The sequence below is a fragment of the Leguminivora glycinivorella genome, chromosome 16 (genome assembly GCF_023078275.1).
Source record: "Leguminivora glycinivorella isolate SPB_JAAS2020 chromosome 16, LegGlyc_1.1, whole genome shotgun sequence".
Taxonomy (NCBI): domain Eukaryota; kingdom Metazoa; phylum Arthropoda; class Insecta; order Lepidoptera; family Tortricidae; genus Leguminivora; species Leguminivora glycinivorella.
This window is the reverse complement of record NC_062986.1, coordinates 10,498,208-10,517,837: the sequence shown is the minus strand read 5'-3', so window position 1 is coordinate 10,517,837 and position 19,630 is coordinate 10,498,208. Positions and strand designations below refer to the sequence as shown.

General features: G+C 37.1%; 1 protein-coding gene across 1 annotated transcript; it reads left to right on the top strand.

Annotated features, from left to right (window-relative positions):
- The first annotated feature begins 4,693 nt into the window (after window positions 1-4,693).
- LOC125235020 (dynein axonemal heavy chain 12) lies at window positions 4,694-19,347 on the top strand. Its single transcript, XM_048141469.1, has 2 exons — window positions 4,694-4,828; window positions 7,360-19,347. The coding sequence occupies exons 1-2, from the start codon at window positions 4,694-4,696 to the stop codon at window positions 19,021-19,023; spliced, it is 11,799 nt and encodes a 3,932-aa protein (XP_047997426.1). The 3' UTR covers window positions 19,024-19,347.
- The last annotated feature ends 283 nt before the right edge of the window (window positions 19,348-19,630 follow it).

The window sequence follows — 19,630 nt, the reverse complement described above, 5'->3', positions numbered from 1 at the left end:
ATATTAAAGGAAAAAATGGAAAAATTTACGCTTGTATTTGTAACAACAAAGCACAAAACAAATATCGGTAAAAACTTCATTACAAACAGAATAGTGCAAGCTTGGAACAAATTACCCTCTGAAGTTGTGAACTCTACCAGTGTTAATCAATTTAAAAATAGACTAGACAAACTATCTAAGTAGTGAAATCGTGCAAAGTGAACTATGATTTAGACGTACCAGCATCAGCTGCCTGTCTAAAACGAAATAATAATAATAATATGTCCCGAGATATGGAAAAGACAGACAAATAATAATAATAATAATAAGATACAAGTTTTTCTAAAAGTAGTGACGATATAATATTATGTGGTATGTCCGTGGCTTGGCCCGAACCCACTGATGCACACGCCGCTACGTATCAGGGAGGCAAGTATGGTCGCGCGATAAATGATAAAACATCAACATCGTTCATCGCTCGACCATACTTAATGCCTGCCAGGGTGCACACGTAAGGCCGTTTTCACATTATCCGATCCGAATATCGGATGTCGGAAGGATTTTAATGGAAAAAATCCAAGATCGCCAGTAATGTATGGAATAGCGGTCCAATACATCCGATATCGGATCGGATAATGTGAAAACGCACTAACGTCGTTATACTCGTACCTACAGCGCGCGGAGCGATCCGCACTGGATTTATGTGTTAACTTCAGGGAGCGGTTTAGAGTGGCATGGACGGGTCCGCGCGGACGACTACATCATCATATAAATTGGTCGCTTCCCATCCAAATTAAATTATAAACAAATCAATTATTATATTTTTGTAGTCGGTGCCAGACCTGTTCGTCGCCTTGCTATTGCCTGTTTGGCCCCACCCAACCATACCCAGGCTGGCCCCGACTCCAAAAATATAGTAATTGATTTGTTTATAATTTGGATGTTTAGATTATTGCAATACGATAAGAAATCTGAATTCAAAGGTTTATTATTTTTTGCTTTTTAGTTTCTCCGTGTTTTGTAACGCGCTTATTTTTGAAGGCGGTTTTATTTTTTGTTAAAAAGTTTATTTATTTGTTGATTTTTAGTGGTTCCTATTGATATTATATGTAGCAGTCCGAATATATGTACAGTAGTGAAAGAATTATCCTTTAACTCCTAACCATTGAGGAGTTGACCTTCCATCATCAGCTCAGCCACATAAAATTATTACCATTAGGCGTAAATACTGGTGTACCTTTGAAAAATTCACTAAAAACATTACATGTGCCTATAACATTTGAAGAGTTCCCTCGATTTCTCCAAGATCCCATCATCAGACCCCGACTTGGTGCCAATGGGACCATCTCGGGGTTATACCCATTCAATCACAAAAAAAATTTTGAAAATCGGTTCACAATTCTCGGAGATATCGAGTAACATACATACAAAAAAATGAAAAAAAAAAACATTCAGTCGAATTGAGAACCTCCTCCTTTTTTTGAAGTCGGTTAAAAAAAGGTGCTTATAAGTTAAAATGTGTTTTAGCCTTTTCACACAGGATTTATAAAGCGATTATGAATAACGCTTTAATAAAAATATAAAAATATCGAAACCATTTCTAGGTTGCTGGGCCTTGTTTGCTGAAGGTTGATGCATTATAGCCCGGTTTATATGCTTTAGTTATCTGTTATTCTCAGCTTGAAACTCAAAATACAATACAATCTTGCTGTTCCCTCTATTGTTAACGTTTTGTATTGTGATGTAATGTAGTAAAACTACACAGCTCATTATTGTATAAATAGCAATATGTTAATTATTATGTTATTTGTAAAACCAGATTTGATTTTGATGTCGCTAAAGTAAGTATTACTCACCTACGTATTTTATATAGTTGCAGTAGCAGGAACTCTGCTAGTATACTCACGGACTTTAATTGTTGAGCCATTTAGAGGCCATTATAACTTTGTTATTTCATAGTTAAGCTGTGTCGTATCCAGTATAAAATGAGCTAGAAATGGATCCACAATTAAAGTCCGTGACTGTACCTAAATGAAAGTAAATGCTAAATTATAAAAACTATACGTCTCTCAATCACAATATTGATTAAAGTAATAAGTAACTGATGGATAGCAATAATATGATATTATTTTGTGTGAATTTAAATTCCTGCTCATTCATTATTCCAAGCGACATGACGTGTATTTTTTTCCCTAAATAGCATTTTTAATTTAGGAGTGGTCAGTGTGGTCACATTGTAAATTATACTATAGGGTTTGTAAACGTCCTTCTATGGTAATGAAATAATAATATTGAATGTGTATGGAACTAGAATGAAGCTACCATAAGTATAACAAAACATAGGCTTTGAAAACCTGCCTCTATTTGAGTCAGTTGGGTCATGATGTTCTTAGTATTGAGAGGCGTTTTCAGGTCGAATTCAATGACTAATATAGTGCTCATTAATACAGTACTGTAGGAGGCAACAGCAACACAATCTTTAACACTGTTTTTGGCACGAAATTTTAATATCCAGGTCTTTAGGTCTTATACCTATGTTCCATATAGTTCATTAATATCAAATTCGCGGACAAGTTCCTATATTTCCAAGGTTTTTTAGTAATGTACTATACCGAACTATTGACTAAGGGGCTATATATTAGTCGTTAATTTGAAAATCTACGGATTGTGCAGGTCTATAGCATCTAATTACATGATCGATCTAATAATTACACGACGTGACGATGTTCGTTGTAGGTATTACAATTTTGCTATGATGTACAAATACTGAGTGATTTGCTTTTATATAAAGCTATAAAAATAGATATTTTTGTAAGTACATTTCATTTTTACAATGTAAACGATTTACTTATATCGTTCCTACCTAAAAAAAGGTATTTTGTACTTAGATTCTCATGTTAGTGCCATGTATTTCGACATACATAATAAAATAATATACAAAACATCGAATTAAGACTGAATCAGTAACAGTCCAATGTCTTCTTTATCGATCGAATTCATTTAAAAAAAATATATATATATATATATATATATATATATATATATATTTATGTTCCAAAACATTAAGTTATAATTCGTTAGCGAGGAGTGTTGTCGAAAACCTTAAGAAAGGTAATTTCAGTTACTGACTCCTTTCTTTACCATTAAGATTAAAATATTCCAGTCATGGCTGTAAATAGAAAAATAAGAATTAAATAATTTTTATAAGGAAACCGAAATGTACCTACACCTAATTAAAAATAGAACTGTGTAAAAATGTGCATCTGTTTATTGTTTGGGAATATAATTCACATAGTAAGTGTTTTCGTATGTTTTATTTTGAACCCCGTAGTTAGAATAATAGTTATTTGTTATACAAGGGGGCAAAGTTGTATTTTAACGCCGAGTGTGGAATTGAAAAACGAGCAAGTGATAGGATTCTATAGTTGAACCACGAGCGAAGCGAGTGGTTCGAGAATAGAATCCTGAACTTGCGAGTTTTTTAACACACGAGAAGTAAAATACACTTGCACCCGAGTGTAACACAAAACTTTTCCCCTCACTGTAGCGAGGAAACTACAACGCAAAAAATGCGTTCATCACTGCTTCCAGTAGTTCCACGGGTGGTAAATCATCTTTATTACTAGATTCACCTACTTTTATCAATTTTAAAGCAGTTAATTTGACTTTATTCAAGGTCAAATTACTTTACCCACTAGTGGATAAAATGCGTTTTTACCCGCTGGTATTAAAGGTCAAAACACGTGTTTCCGAGCTAGTGAGGGGAAAAATAATATTCAATATAACTACGTATTTGAGTTCTTTGGAATTGAAACGTAGGTGCCTGTGAAGAGTACCATGTAGATTGTAGAGTTTGCTTGAAAATGTATGGGTCTCTATATTCTCTATTTAATTCTGTAACTTTTCTCTTTCTGCACAGATTAAGTATAAAATAAGTATACCTACCAATAACCGGGAAACACCTATACGGATACCTACGAACTTGAAATGCTCTCCTCAGGGATAAGGGTCCCCCCACATCTAGCGTCTCGCGAGCGTAGCGTTGGGTCAGCTGTATAGAAAAAGACGCCGCGTCGACGTTGCGTCGACGTCGCGCCGACGCGGCGTCAGGCTTTGCCATACAGTTGGCCCGATGCTACGCTCGTGAGACGCTAGATGTGGGGCGACCCTAAGACCTAATAAGCTACCTACACCTAAGTTGATTTTACAACCCTCAAAACCCCCATAGTAACAAATTTCAGCAAAATTGTTAGCGCCGTTTCTGAGATCCCGAGAGAGATACTAGAGATAGATATATTAATATATAGAAGAATTGCTCGTTTAAAATTAATATTATAAAGCCCACTTGCACCAACCACTTAACTCTGGGTTAGTGGGCTGTCAACTGTCAAATTCCATATAAAATGGTGGGTTATCCCTCGAGATAACCCTCCATTTTCGTTGGTGCAAGTGGCCCTAAGAAGACGAGCCCATGGCATAAAGTCCTTCTTTTCTACTTATCTACCTGTTTAGAACTCTAAAACCTGTTGCTATGCAACTTAAATATTTACAAAACAATTGTGACATTCTTCTATCAAAATATACTTTGACACCATTTCTTAGAAAATACTTGGAAAACACATTTATATAAAGGAATAGTTAATATTGTTTTGTTAGGTATTATGGAATATTTACGTAACCTTTTGGGAAAACAAATTTGAAACGGCACGTCAATATGGAGGAGTACGAACTGAGAAAACTGTTAGAAACGAAGAACGGATGTCGAATCCCGAAGATGCGGCCCGTGCCAGATGTCCACCTTATGGACAACTTGCCGTTTACTCCGCTGCCACCCTACAACCGGATCAAGGTATTTATACACTTAGTAAAACAGTCTAATACAATTTTGATAAAGTTTTCAAGGTTTGTGATGGGTACCATATTAGAAGGTTTGGGCTGTACTAAAGGGACTTAGAACAATTTTTCGATAGATACCTACTTATATTTTTAATTATTATTATAATATTTTTAATTTTTGGAATATGTTATCGTAGGTACAGATTTCGCTAAAATAAATATGCTTTTTTAAAAAACTCTTTCCCTAACGGTCCCCCCACATCTAGCGTCTCGCGAGCGTCGCGTCGGGCCAACTGTATGGGCAAAGCCTGACGCCGCGTCGACGCGGCGTCTTTTTTCATACAGTTGGCCCGACGCGACGCTCGCGAGACGCTAGATGTGGGGGGACCCTAAAAGCATTAACAGGAAGTCGGGAATTTTTATTGCAAATACATATACCCGGTGCCCGGTAATTAATGGACAACCTTTTAACCACCAAGAGGGCACCTTATACTGGTCCAGAAAATCGACATTAAGGTTTAGTAAAAGTCGCCTGGTTTTCGAGATTTTCACACTTTTTAAAATTTTAGGTAGTATTAAACTTTTAAAAAGTGTGAAAATCTCGAAAACCGAAAACTCTTGGTGGTTAAAAGGTTGTCCATTAATTACCGGGCACTCTGTATAGGTACATAACTTGGTAGGTAAATTACAAAATTAGGTTCGTTAGGTATCTTCATAAGCCCGAAATGAAAACTTTTCAGGAATAGGGAGCATTGCGAAATCATATACAGCCTTGCAAAAAAGAAAATAGTAGAAAATAATAGGGGTGTCACCGTCTATGTAAACCGTTTTGCATTGTGACTACTATTGAGTAACTTTTGTATGAGAACAGCGTTGTGTTGCTATCATACAACATTTAGTTACATTTCTACTTTTTTTGGCAAGCTGTAAATATGTAGTACATACTAGAATTTTATTATGTTTTGAATTGCCTTTATGCATGATTCTCTCGGTGGCAAAAAAGAGTAGAAAATAATAGGGGCGCCACAGTCTATGTAAACCGCTTTGCATGTGGCAACTATTTTGACTTCTGTAGAACAGTGTTGTGTTGCTATGATTAAAAAACCGGCCAAGTGCGAGTCCCACTCGCCCACCGAAGGTTCCGTACAAACGTTCAATAGTTGAATTATCAAATGTTATTCATGTAACTCTACAGACTTGACTAAATCGTTCAAGATTTTTCCCATATAACAAGTAATATATTAATAAGTATTTAATTTTATTGTTAGACAACGTCCAAAGAAAATGAAGACTATTCGACTTTAATAGTTTACGACATGTCATAAGGACGCTCCTAAATCGACCTCATTATATTAGAGAAATTAAACGAGATGTAAGAAATGAGCGTTCAACGTACAGAGACATCTATCGGCATAAGTAAACTAATGTGCGCGAGCTGGTATCAAAGACATATATAACTCCGTATAGACAGATAAAGTCTAAGAAAAAAACGTACCTCAATACCATACAGAAAAAGGTACGGTGGCCTAGATGGCGTTACAACTTTGGGGAACTCTCGGGTAGATGGCGATGGCGCTAATATTAATATTTGACATTTTAACACATATCAGGCTAAGAATATGGGCCAAATTGTCAAAACTGAGGTTCAAAAGTTTCAAGTCTGTGTCAAGAGAGGGCAGTCTATGCACTGTGATTACACATTTTACTTTGACAGTAAGTCTGTAACTCTATACATATATAATACTCGATCCTCTTTGGCTGGTATGGAAGATGATTTTTATGGATAATTATTTATTGCGTGAACCGATTTTAACTATTCTTCTTCTCTTTGAAAGCGATAGCATAAGTAGCCTCGAGATATTTAATAATGTGATAAACCGACAGACGGACAGAACACCATAAGGGTTCCGTTTGTACCTTTTTGGTACGGAACCCTAAAAAGGTTCCATTTTTTACTCTTTTTTGCCATCAAGCTGTATGCTTACTTATAAATGAGATTCTTTAGCCAAATTGAAATAGGTGGTAACAATAAATAGTAGGTAGATTGTGTTTCAAGGGAGCACATTACATATTTACAGCGAATGCGTAAATTTCATCCTGAATGAAACTAGGGATTCTATAATTGAATCCTGAGCGTAGTGAGGGATTCTAAAATTGTATACTGAGCATAGTGAGGGATTCAAATGTGGGTGGGTGGTGGGACACAATTTTTTATAGATTATATTATGTGCAAAACTCTATTCGTTGCGTTTAAATTTTATACTGGCAACATAATGCTTGAGCAGAAAAGTGCCCTTGCCAATAATGCCCATGGGAAAGAACAGTACCCTTTCCGAATAGGTGATGCTGCGATGACTGATGTACGTGAAAACGTACTTTTCCTAGCGTGGTTATTGAAGAAATATACTTTTCACACTTTGATTTAATTGAATAGGGTTCTCAACAGGCTTAAAATGGCCATTGATCTGCCTGTAACGATGACATCATGAAAAGGAGGTATCATAATGATACTTCGAACATTGATTTTTTTTTTGTTTTTAATAGGAGAAACAAAAATTATTCCGACAAGTCTTAGAAGAGAAAGCGTCGGAGAGGAAGGTTAAAATCGCTCGCGGCCCTCTGCCACGCCGCGAACGCGACCGACTCGAGCTGGTGCAAGAGCGATACATCGCCTCGCTCAAGGAGTGCGCTGATAAAATAGAACCACCTCCCATGCTCATGTCATGGGAAAAAAAGATTATCAGCCTCGTACCGGCCAAACTACGTAATCCATTCCCCTCCTTCACTGAAGATTTAATAAATGAAAGCAAGTCCGAGTGGAATCGATACCTTCACGACAACGCTGTGAAAACTGTTATTCGTGATGTGCCCGGGGTCTCGCGCAAAAGGTATGAAGAACCATTGTTTAAATTTGCAGGGGTCACCCCTAATTACGAGAAAATGCTCAAGTTTCGCACAAAACTTCAAGCTGGCTCTCTAATTTTACATCCTTTTATAAGACTTGTTGTTGAGTCATCAGAGAAGACGTTTCCGCCTTACATAATATGTTTGAAAAAATATAGAGCTATGGGACCATTGGATTTGAACGAGTTTCGAGCAAAAATTATGGAAGAAATCAAGCGGGCAGATTATTTGGTCTCGAGCACTTGGTACTCAATACTTGTAAATTGGTTAAAAAATCCGAGATGTTTACGAGGTATGCGGCCTAAGCGGATTCCACAATTTGTACGTTGTGCTACAAAAATGATTTCAATGCAAATACAAGAACTAATGCGCAGATCTATAGACGCAATTATTAACGCATTAAAGGATCCAGATTCCGTGCCCATTTTAAACTTGGCGCTAGATTTTGACGGTGAATTTATTTATGACGAGACTCTAGAAACTGTATATCAAACTTTTCATGATATAGTGGACGCGATATCAAATATATCTCAGCGATTAATGCCAATCGAACAGTATCTTCGTTTACCTTACGATTTCGATGCTTTACCGGTTCAATATAATCATTGGTTGCGCTATGATGGTCACGACAGACTGCAAAAACAATTATATGTCGTATTTGATCCACTTGTTAAGTATTTAGATGAACTTCGTTTACAATATGACATGCTGTATGGAGCTCCAGCGAAAACAGCACTCTTGACATTTATTGAACATGCAACAACCTTCGAAGAGTCACGCAATAAGATTTTGTACTTTCAGGCTATAGATTCAGATATCACTGCAGTGTTAGAAAATGCGTACTTTAATCCTTCCGTGGTATGTCAACTAAGAATGGTAGCAGGATTGAAAAGGAAGGCGTTAGAATTCATTAATGATATCATAGCTGGAATAGTGAAAACACATATGGCTGAAAATGAAAGCATTTGTAATGAATTTGAAATCATTAAAGTTAAAGCTCTTACTGAACCTAAGTCAGCGGCTGAATTAATAGAACAAGGTGTTTATATTTTACATGCTAAAACTGTATTAGTTGAACAGTTGAAAGATAGGATATCAAGACAAATAAATATTATTTCCAATCTTCTGGAAATGACTTCTCTCTCGCCTGAACATGTAGCCTCAAATACACGAACAGTTAATTGGATAAAAGACATTAAACCCATATTCGACAGAAACGCTGCAGCATACGAAGAATTTAAAGGAGAAATGGAAGATAATTTACGCCGTCAAGTAGCGCACGTAAATAAAGAAGTAGCGGAAATGCTTCCTTACTTAGAGCAACTTGACAATATGGATGATATCGATCACACTCTGGAATATCTTGAGTATTTACGTAAATTTGCCTATCGTATGGCTGACTGTGATAAAATAGTTGAATGGATAAATCACGAAGAAAAAACATTTAAATACCCAATTACAAATTTTACTGACTTAGAAGAGCTAAAAGACTACATATTACCATTCTACAATCTTGTTCATCTTGCTCATAAGTGGAAACGTAGTTATTATACTTGGATGGATGGAGTATTTGAATATTTAGAACATGAACAAATTGAACAAGATCATGACTTTTACTACAAAGAATTTTTGAAGCTTTCTAAGGTATACCGTACAAAAATTAAACAACAGATCGCCGAGGGCAATGAAAGGCGATTTCAAGGAGCACCTGATGATACAGATGTGAACAATGTTCCGGCTCCTATGAAACTGTGCGCTCAGGCGGTTGCTGAACTCAAAGATTGGCGTCCGAATGTACAAATGGCACATATAATGTGTAATCGAGCTTTAGTGCAAAGACATTGGGATGAAATGTCATCTATAGCAGGATTCGATCTAACCCCTACCGCTGGCACCACTTTACGAAAAATAATCAATTTTAATCTTTGGAGTGAAATTGACCAATATGATATCATTAGTGTAGCGGCAACAAAAGAGCTGGCGCTGATAACGAATCTAAACAAGATGATAGCTGAATGGACTGATATATGTTTTAAAACTAGCCCTTATAAAGATACTGGTATTTTTATATTATCTGGGCTTGATGACGTTCAAAGTGTTTTAGACGATCATATACTTAAAACTATAGGCATGAGAGGTTCTGCATTTGTAAAACCATTTGAAACCCAAGTTCGCGCGTGGTATGAAAAAATTGTAAGAGTTAATGCAACAGTTGATGAATGGGGAAAGGTTCAAAGTCAATGGCTATACTTGTTACCCATATTTTCTTCAAAAGATATTGTAGCTCAAATGCCTGAAGAAGGTGTTATGTTCGTTGAAGTGAATAACATATATCGAAGATACATGGGGAGTGTCGCAAAGGATCCTCATGCTTTAGAAATTGCAGGAGGAATGGGCGTCTTGGAATCATTCAAAATCGCGTCCGCGATGTTAGAAAAGATTAATGACGGCGTTAACAATTATTTGGAAAAGAAACGACTTTATTTTCCGCGATTTTTCTTTTTATCTAATGATGAAATGTTGGAAATATTATCTGAAACCAAAAATCCACTCAAGGTACAGCCTCATTTGAAAAAATGTTTTGAAGGTATTAATAGATTGGTTTTTGATCCAGTATTTAATATATCAGCTATGATATCAATGGAAGGGGAACAAGTAGAGTTTCTTGAAATCATAAGTGTAGAAGCGGCTCGAGGTTCTGTGGAAAAGTGGCTTGTGCAAGTAGAAGAACAGATGCTTAAAGCTGTTAAAATGGAAACAGAGTTGTCCTATTATGAATATCCAACTTTAGGGCGCGTCGAATGGATATTGTCATGGGAGGGAATGGTGGTGCTCGCAGTATCTCAAATCTATTGGGCAGTCGATGTTCATGAAGCATTAGCTACGCACAAACTACAAGAACTTGAGGCTTTTTATAAACATTTGAGTAAGCAACTGAATGAAACTGTCGCTGTAATTAGACGCACTGACTTGACAAAGCTAAGCAGTATTACTGTAAAAGCACTTATTGTAATAGATGTGCACGCAAAAGATGTCATATTTGAACTTGTCGGTAAAAATGTTACAGAGGTCACCGATTTTCAGTGGCTGGCACAACTGCGTTATTACTGGGAAGAGGAAAGGGTATATGTTAAAATAATTAATGCTACTGTAAATTATGCTTATGAATATTTAGGGAACTCCGATAGGTTAGTGATAACTCCTTTGACCGACAGGTGCTATCGTACCCTTATTGGTGCATACTACTTACACTTAAACGGAGCTCCCGAAGGACCCGCAGGTACCGGAAAAACAGAAACTACAAAAGATTTGGCCAAAGCTCTGGCTGTTCAATGTGTAGTGTTCAATTGTTCTGACGGCTTAGATTATAAAGCTATGGGAAAATTCTTTAAAGGGTTAGCGTCCTGTGGTGCATGGGTGTGCTTTGATGAATTTAATCGAATAGAAGTAGAAGTTTTATCTGTAATAGCTCAGCAAATTTTATGTATTGTTCGAGCAGTTAGGGGAAAGGTAGAGACATTTGACTTTGAAGGTACTATACTGACTTTAAATCCAGCTTGTTATGTGTGCATTACAATGAATCCTGGCTATGCAGGAAGATCAGAACTACCAGATAACCTTAAAGTATTATTTCGTACAGTAGCTATGATGGTTCCGGATTATGCAATGATTGGAGAAATATCTCTGTACTCGTTTGGATTTCTAGACGCTCGAAATTTATCGGTAAAAATAGTTACCACATACAAACTTTGTTCTGAACAACTGTCTTCTCAAAATCATTACGATTACGGAATGAGGGCTGTTAAAACCGTATTATCTGCTGCCGGCAATTTAAAAAGAAGTTTTCCACATGAAAATGAAAGTATATTACTCCTGAGATCAATAACAGATGTAAATTTACCTAAATTTTTATCGTTTGACGTACCTTTGTTTGAAGGCATTATTTCGGATCTCTTCCCAGGTATAACACTACCAAAACCAGATTATGACGATTTCTTAGATGCGTGTCACCATACATGCGAACTTAATAATCTACAACCAGAGGATTGCTTTTTGTTAAAAATAATTCAGACTTATGAAATGATGATAGTCAGACATGGGTTCATGTTAGTTGGAGATCCTTTTTCTGGCAAATCTATGACGTTAAAAATTTTGTCGGAGTCACTGACATTAATGGAAGAAAGAAATAAACCGGGTGGCTGTGCATCCACCTACAAAGTCCTTAATCCTAAAGCTGTAACAATGGGACAACTGTACGGCGCCTTTGACCCCGTTTCATACGAATGGACAGATGGTATTGTAGCCACAATGTTCAGAAACTTTGCTTCTGAAGACACTCCAGAAAGGAAATGGATTGTGTTTGATGGTCCCGTGGACGCTGTATGGATTGAAAATATGAATACTGTTTTAGATGATAATAAAAAACTGTGTTTAACTTCTGGCGAAGTAATGGCCATGTCAAATGTAATGTCAATGATATTTGAAGTTATGGATCTTTCACAGGCTTCTCCGGCTACAGTATCTAGATGCGGTATGATCTACATGGAATCTTCTTCGCTGGGATTTGCTCCATTTTATACATCTTGGTTAAAAACATTAAGTCCCATCTGGACTGATGAAAACGAACAATACGTTTACGATATGTGTGAATGGCTGCTGGATCCACTTGTGTATTACGTTCGAAGAAGTTGTACTCAGTTAGTAACCGCTGGAGAGGTTAATTTGGTAATAAGCACTTTGCGTCTCATTGAAATGCTTATGGATAACGCTATGGAAGGAGAAGAAGATTCAAAATATACACGTTGTTGGTTTCTAGCCTCGATGATGACTGCCTTGGTGTGGGGTGTGGGTGGAATATTAAATACGGATTCCCGTGAAAGATTTGACGATCTCGTTAAAGAGTATTTTAGGGGGGAAAAAGGAATACCACAGAATATAGAACGTTTAGATGTCTCTATTCCTTCTGAGGGTATGATCATTGACCATTATTACATGTATAAGAGCAAAGGCTGTTGGAAGCCATGGCCCGATTTTGTCAAAGCAGTTGTATTTAAAGAAGAAATAAATCTTTTACAAACTGTAATACCGACATTAGAGACAGAGAAATTTATGTATTTATTAAAACTACATACAAAATTTAACCGACCTATAATGTTGATCGGACCCACCGGTACTGGGAAAAGCTTTTATGTTCAAAATTTTTTAATGACTAGAATAGACATGGAAAAATACACACCAGGTTTTATAACATTTACAACCACTACCTCTGCAAACCAAACCCAAGAATTAGTGATCTCTAAATTAAACAAACGAAGAAAAAATATTTACGGTCCTCCAAAGGGAAAGCTAGCCATTATTTTTATAGATGATATGAACATGCCCGCTAAAGAGCAGTATGGTGCACAACCAGCTATTGAATTACTAAGACTGTATTTTGACCAAAAACATTGGTATGATTTAAAGACTACTGATAAATTGTATCTACTAGACACATTCTTTTATGGAGCCATCGGCCCCGTCGGTGGCAGCCGGCAGTTGATTTATCCAAGGATGTTGCGTCATTTCAATATTTATTCAATAAATGAGTTTTCCAAGGAAAGCATGACGAAAATATTTACGACTCTTTTACAACTTGGTTGGAAGAGAAACGGTTTTGGTCAAGATACTCAACCAACAATAGTAAACATAATTGCAGCTACAATGGAAATATACGAGCAGGCTGGTCAGGGGTTACGACCAACGCCTGCTAAGTCACATTATATATTCAATTTAAGGGACTTTTCAAGAGTCATTCAGGGTTGTACATTGTTAAGAAAAGAATCGGCTGAAAGCAAAAAAACTTTTATTCGGGTTTGGGTACATGAAATCATGCGTGTTTTTTATGATAGACTTGTAGACGAAGATGACCGAACTTGGTTTTATGAGCTTTTAAGAAAATGTACCCGCGACTTCATGAAGGATACGTTTGAATCTGCATTGGATACGTATGCCAATGAGAAAGGTGACGTGACGCAGGAGACCATCAAGGCTATGATGTTCGGTTGTTACTTGGATTTGGACAGTAGTGAAGGCGAAAGGCGTTACGACGAGTTGCCTTCTAAGGAAGTGTTTCTAAACATTGCTATAGCCATGTTGATTGAATATAATACTATGCACAAAGCAAAAATGAACATTGTATTGTTTGATTATGCATTAGAACATTTGTCAAAAATATGCCGTCTGCTGTCTATGCCTTCAGGGAATGCTTTACTCGTCGGTGTAGGTGGTTCGGGTCGTCAGTCACTGACACGACTGGCATGTACAGTATTAGGTCAAAATGTTTTTCAACCTGAAATTACTAAAGCGTATAGCGTTAAAGATTGGCAGGATGATGTGAAATTAGTTCTTCGAGAATCAGGTGGTCTTAATAAAGATACTACGTTTTTGTTTACTGAAAGTCAAATAAAAGAAGAAGTTTTTATTCAAAACTTAGACAGCTTACTAAATTCAGGGGAAGTTCCTAATTTATATGGCTTAGACGAGAAACAAGAAATTCTTGAGTTGGTTCGATTGGCAGCACAAGGCGGTAACAGAAATTTGGATATAGGTCCCCTTCAAATTTTGGCTTTCTTCATTGCAAGATGTAAGGCAAAATTACATTGCGTATTGTGCTTCAGTCCGATCGGTGGTGCCTTCCGAATAAGATTGAGGCTTTATCCAGCATTGGTTAATTGTTGTACCATAGATTGGTACGACAGCTGGCCAGAAGATGCGTTAACAATGGTCGCTCATCATTATATGGTGAAAGTTAACGTACCTGATAAAGTAAAATCGGCTGCTGTCGTAGCATGTAAACAATTTCACGTGGACGCTCGCAAAGTATCTGCGGATTTCTATAGCCAATTTCGCAGAAAAACATACATAACGTCTGCTTCTTATTTAGATCTGATTAAGTCATTCACATCGTTAACTAACAAAAAGCAGAGGGAGCTAAGAGCAGCAAAACTTAGGTATATGAATGGGTTAGACAAACTAGGTCAAGCAGCTGAAGCTGTGGCGATTATGCAGCATGATTTAAATGAGCTGAAACCCAAACTCATTGTTATGGCTGAGAAATCTGTAAAAATGATGCAGAATATAGAAAAAGAAACAGAGATTGCCGACAAAGCAGCAGCACAGGTTAGAGAGGACCAAAAAGTTGCCAACGTACAAGCAGCAGCTGCAACAGAGTTGAAAAAAGATTGTGAAGCGGATTTAGCTCTCGCGTTACCTATCTTAGAAGATGCTGTGGCAGCTTTGAACACGTTAAAACCAGCAGATATAACTATTGTTAAATCAATGAAAAATCCACCTGCTACGGTGAAGATGGTCATGGCTGCAGTTTGTGTTATGAAAGGTATACCTCCAGATAAAATTCCAGATCCAGACAATCCTGGAAAAAAAATATTTGACTATTGGGGGCCTAGTAAAAGAATATTAGGCGACATGAGTTTCTTAGAATCTTTGAAAAATTATGATAAGGATAATATCCCTGTCGAAACAATGAAAAAAATTAGGAAAGAATATTTGCCCAATAAAGATTTTAAGCCCCATATAATTGCCAAAGCATCTGCTGCCGCTGAAGGATTATGTAAATGGATCATCGCTATGGATATGTACGATGCAGTTGCCAAAGTAGTAGCTCCAAAGAAGGCGAAGTTAAACGCCGCGGAAAGAGAGTTTGCAGAAACTATGGCCTTATTGGAAGAAAAAAAGGCAATGGTTGCTCGTTTAGAAGCTAAACTAGCAGAATTGAATGAGTCATTAGCAGAAGCAAATATTCAAAAGAAAGCTCTAGAAGATGAAGTACAACTATGTATAGATAAATTATGGAGAGCAGAAAAATTAATTGGTGGTTTAGGAGGAGAGAAAGTACGCTGGACCGCTGCTGCTGAGAATTTGCAATTGTTATATGATAATTTAGCTGGAGACATGTTAGTTTCATGTGGAATAATTGCTTATTTAGCCCCTTACACGTTACCCGTGAGAACTGCTATTACGGAGCAGTGGCGCCAATTAGTAATCAAACTTGATATGCCACATTCTGAAACATACGTACTTAAAGACGTTTTAGGTTCGGATATCAAAATACAGAATTGGTGCATTGCTGGATTACCTAGAGATGCTTTCTCTATTGACAACGGCATTATACAAGATAATTCTATGAGGTGGTCATTACTGGTAGACCCACAAGGACAAGCAAATAAATGGATCAAAACAATGGAAAAATCTAATGATCTTCAAGTTCTTAAGTTTACTGATGGTAATTATATGAAAGTCATTGAAACTTGTCTAGAGTATGGTAAACCTGCTTTAATCGATTGTATATTAGAAGACGTAGAGGCGCCATTAGATCCAGTGTTATTGAAAAATACCTATATGCAAGGAGGTAAAGAATACATTGCACTTGGTGAAAATGTCATTGAATATCATCCCAATTTTAGACTGTACATGACTACAAAATTACGAAACCCTCATTATCTTCCTGAAGTCTTCAATAAAGTAACCTTAATTAATTTTGCTCTAACTAAGGACGGCTTAGAAGATCAGCTACTTGGAATCGTAGTAGCTAAAGAGCGACCTGACTTGCAAGAAAAACGTGAAAAGCTCATTGTTCAAGGCGCAGCTAATAAAGCCGCCCTTAAAGGTGTAGAAGATGATATTTTGCGCACCTTACAAGAATCTAAAGGCGATATTTTAGAGGATGAATCTGCTATAGAAGTTTTAGATTCATCTAAAATACTGGCTATTGATATTATGAAAAAACAAGAGGCTAGCTTGGAAACTGAATTGGTTATAGAGAAGTTTCGACTTGGATATAGACCAATAGCTTCACATTCAGCAATATTATACTATTGCGTCACAGAGCTGCCGAATGTAGATCCCATGTATCAATATTCATTGACGTGGTTTATAAGTCTTTACATTATATCGATTGAGAACGCCAATAAATCGAAAGATTTGGATAAGAGATTAAAATTTCTGAAAGACACGTTTACGTACAATTTATATAGCAACGTATGTAGGTCATTGTTCGATAAAGATAAACTTATGTTTTCTTTTATTATGTGCTCTAAGATGATGCTGGCTGCAGAGGAAATGCAGTACGATGAATTGATTTTTTTGATAACTGGAGGAATTGCTGTCGAGAATCCTTTAGTAAAACCGAAGGACTGGATACCAGATAAAGCTTGGGATGAAATATGTAGACTTGATGACTTGCCAGCTTTCAGTGGAGTAAAAAAAGATTTTGTAACTAAGCTAGATACATGGAAAGAAATTTATGACGATTTAAACCCACATAATAAGCCTTTGCCTGGCAAATGGGATAAATTAAGTCCTTTTCAAAAGCTCCTAGTTGTAAGAGTTTTAAGACCTGATAAATTAACAATTGCAGTTTCTGAATTTGTCGAAAAGCAATTGGGTCGTAATTATATTACACCGCCGCCCTTCGATATTGGAAAATCTTTTGCAGACTCCAACTGTCTAGCCCCGTTAATATTCATCCTTTCACCGGGCTCAGATCCCATGGGTGCACTTATAAAATATTGTGAAAAAATGGGTTACTCGAATAGGTTCAGCTCGATATCTTTAGGGCAAGGACAGGGGCCGATAGCTAAAGCAATGATAGAAAGAGCTCAATTAGAATCAGGTTGGGTTTGTTTACAGAATTGCCATTTAGCTGTGTCTTGGCTACCAGTGCTCGAAAAAATTATAGAAGGCTTCGATTTAACTAACACTGATCTTAGTTTTAGGCTGTGGTTGACAAGCTATCCTTCGGATAGATTTCCTCAATCTGTTTTACAAGTGGGTGTAAAGATGACCAACGAACCCCCAACCGGGCTTCAGCATAATTTAAACCGGTCTTATAATTCGGAACCATTAAAAGAACCAGAATTTTATGAAGGCTGTCCGGGAAAGGATAAACCTTTCAGCAAACTGTTGTATGGTATAAGTTTCTTCCATGCAGTGGTGCAAGAACGAAAAAAATTTGGCCCGCTAGGTTGGAATATTCAATACGGTTTTAACGATTCCGACTTTCAAATATCTGTTCTGCAGTTGCAATTGTTCTTAAACCAGTATGAGGAAATTCAGTATGTAGCCATAAAATATTTGACAGGTGAATGCAACTATGGGGGTCGTGTCACCGATGATTGGGATAGACGACTTATTACTACAATATTGGACAACTACGTCAATCCAGGAGTTGTAAACGACCCTAACCATACGTTCTGTGATATCGGACCGCAGTACGGCTTACCTCGCAGATGCGAATACCAAGACTATCTAAAGCACATAGAGTCTGTTCCTGTAAATCCGCCTCCAGAAGTTTATGGTCTGCATATGAATGCAGGAATAACTCGTGATTACGCTATATCGATGGCTCTGACTGGAGCGTTAGTACTCGTAGAGGGAACAGATAGTGGAGGCGAAGGTGGAAATACAGAAGTAGTACTAGTGCACATGGCAGGGGAAATCTTGTCCAAACTTCCTTCAACGTTTGATGTTGAAATAGCTCAAAAAAAATATCCCGTAGATTATAATGAGTCTATGAATACAGTACTAGTACAAGAAATGCAAAGGTTCAATAAACTACTTGCTGAAATAAGGAGTTCTTTGCTAGATTTACAAAAAGCTGTTAAAGGTCTAATTGTAATGTCTCCTGCTTTAGATCTTCAAGCCAACGCGATGCTACTGGGTAAAATACCTGGTAACTGGAGCAAAGTCTCTTATCCTAGCCTAAAGCCCTTACCTAGTTATGTTACAGATTTTATTGAAAGACTGAATATGTTACAAAAGTGGTACGAACAAGGCAAACCGACTACGTTTTGGCTCTCAGGGTTTTTTTTTACTCAAGCTTTTCTTACTGGATCGGTCCAAAACTATGCTAGGTCTAGAAAAATCCCCATAGATTTACTTACTTTTGATTTTGAAGTTCGTCGCGTAGATTACGAAAACGAAGCTGCTGAGTACGGAGTGTACGTAGAAGGTCTTTTTATGGATGGTGGCCGATGGGACAGAAAGGAATTTGCAATAGCTGAACAGTTCCCAAAAATATTGAATGACAACATGCCCGCAATTTGGCTATATCCCACAATAAAATCAGAATTTATTGAAGGCACGAGATACAAATGTCCTCTTTATAAAACATTAGAAAGAAAAGGCGTGTTAGCGACTACTGGGCATTCGTCAAATTTTGTGTTACCATTTTTCTTGCCTTCTAACATGCCGACTGCACATTGGATTAAGCGAAGTGTTGCTTTATTACTGCAGTTGGACAATTAAACAGTTTTTTTAAATAATTAACGAAGTTATAGTTACAATTTGGCGGTTAGTATTGTGGCAAGTTGCCGTGCCCAAACCGGTAAAGTAATTGTACCGAATCTTTGCTGTAACGATTCACATTGGTTAGGTATTTAATCTACCATCACGTAAATGCTTCTTTTTAAGATTTGCCCATGCACATACAGACACTACAATATAACGCTGCCTCTTTATGAATGAGTTGTTTCACATTGTGTCCATGGGCCATGTAATTTTGGGGCTTGCTGAATATACTCGTACCCATTTACTAAACGAAAGCGGTCACAGGAAAGTACATTTTCTGGAATGTCAAACCAATGCACGAATAAGCATTAAGCCCTCTTACTTATTTCAACTTATTTCTAGTGGATAACTTGGTGCAGTAGCACTATTTACAGTATATGACAAACTATTTGTGACAAAGATAATTGCATTTGTGACAGAGGTTCTTCTTCTACCTTTTTAGCACGGAACTCTAATAAGGTTTAGTGAGTACCTCTGTCCGTTTTAACGCATTCACTGCTACCAATGTATATACGCGTTTTCGTTACTTTCACCGTGCCTTCAACGCACAGACGCGTTCATAGTA

Excerpts from the sequence above, each read along its gene's own strand:
- LOC125235020 (XM_048141469.1), top strand. The coding sequence starts at position 4,694 with ATGGAGGAGTACGAACTGAGAAAACTGTTAGAAACGAAGAACGGATGT. Across the intron at positions 4,829-7,359 it reads CACCCTACAACCGGATCAAG|GAGAAACAAAAATTATTCCG; the intron begins GTATTTATACAC and ends TGTTTTTAATAG.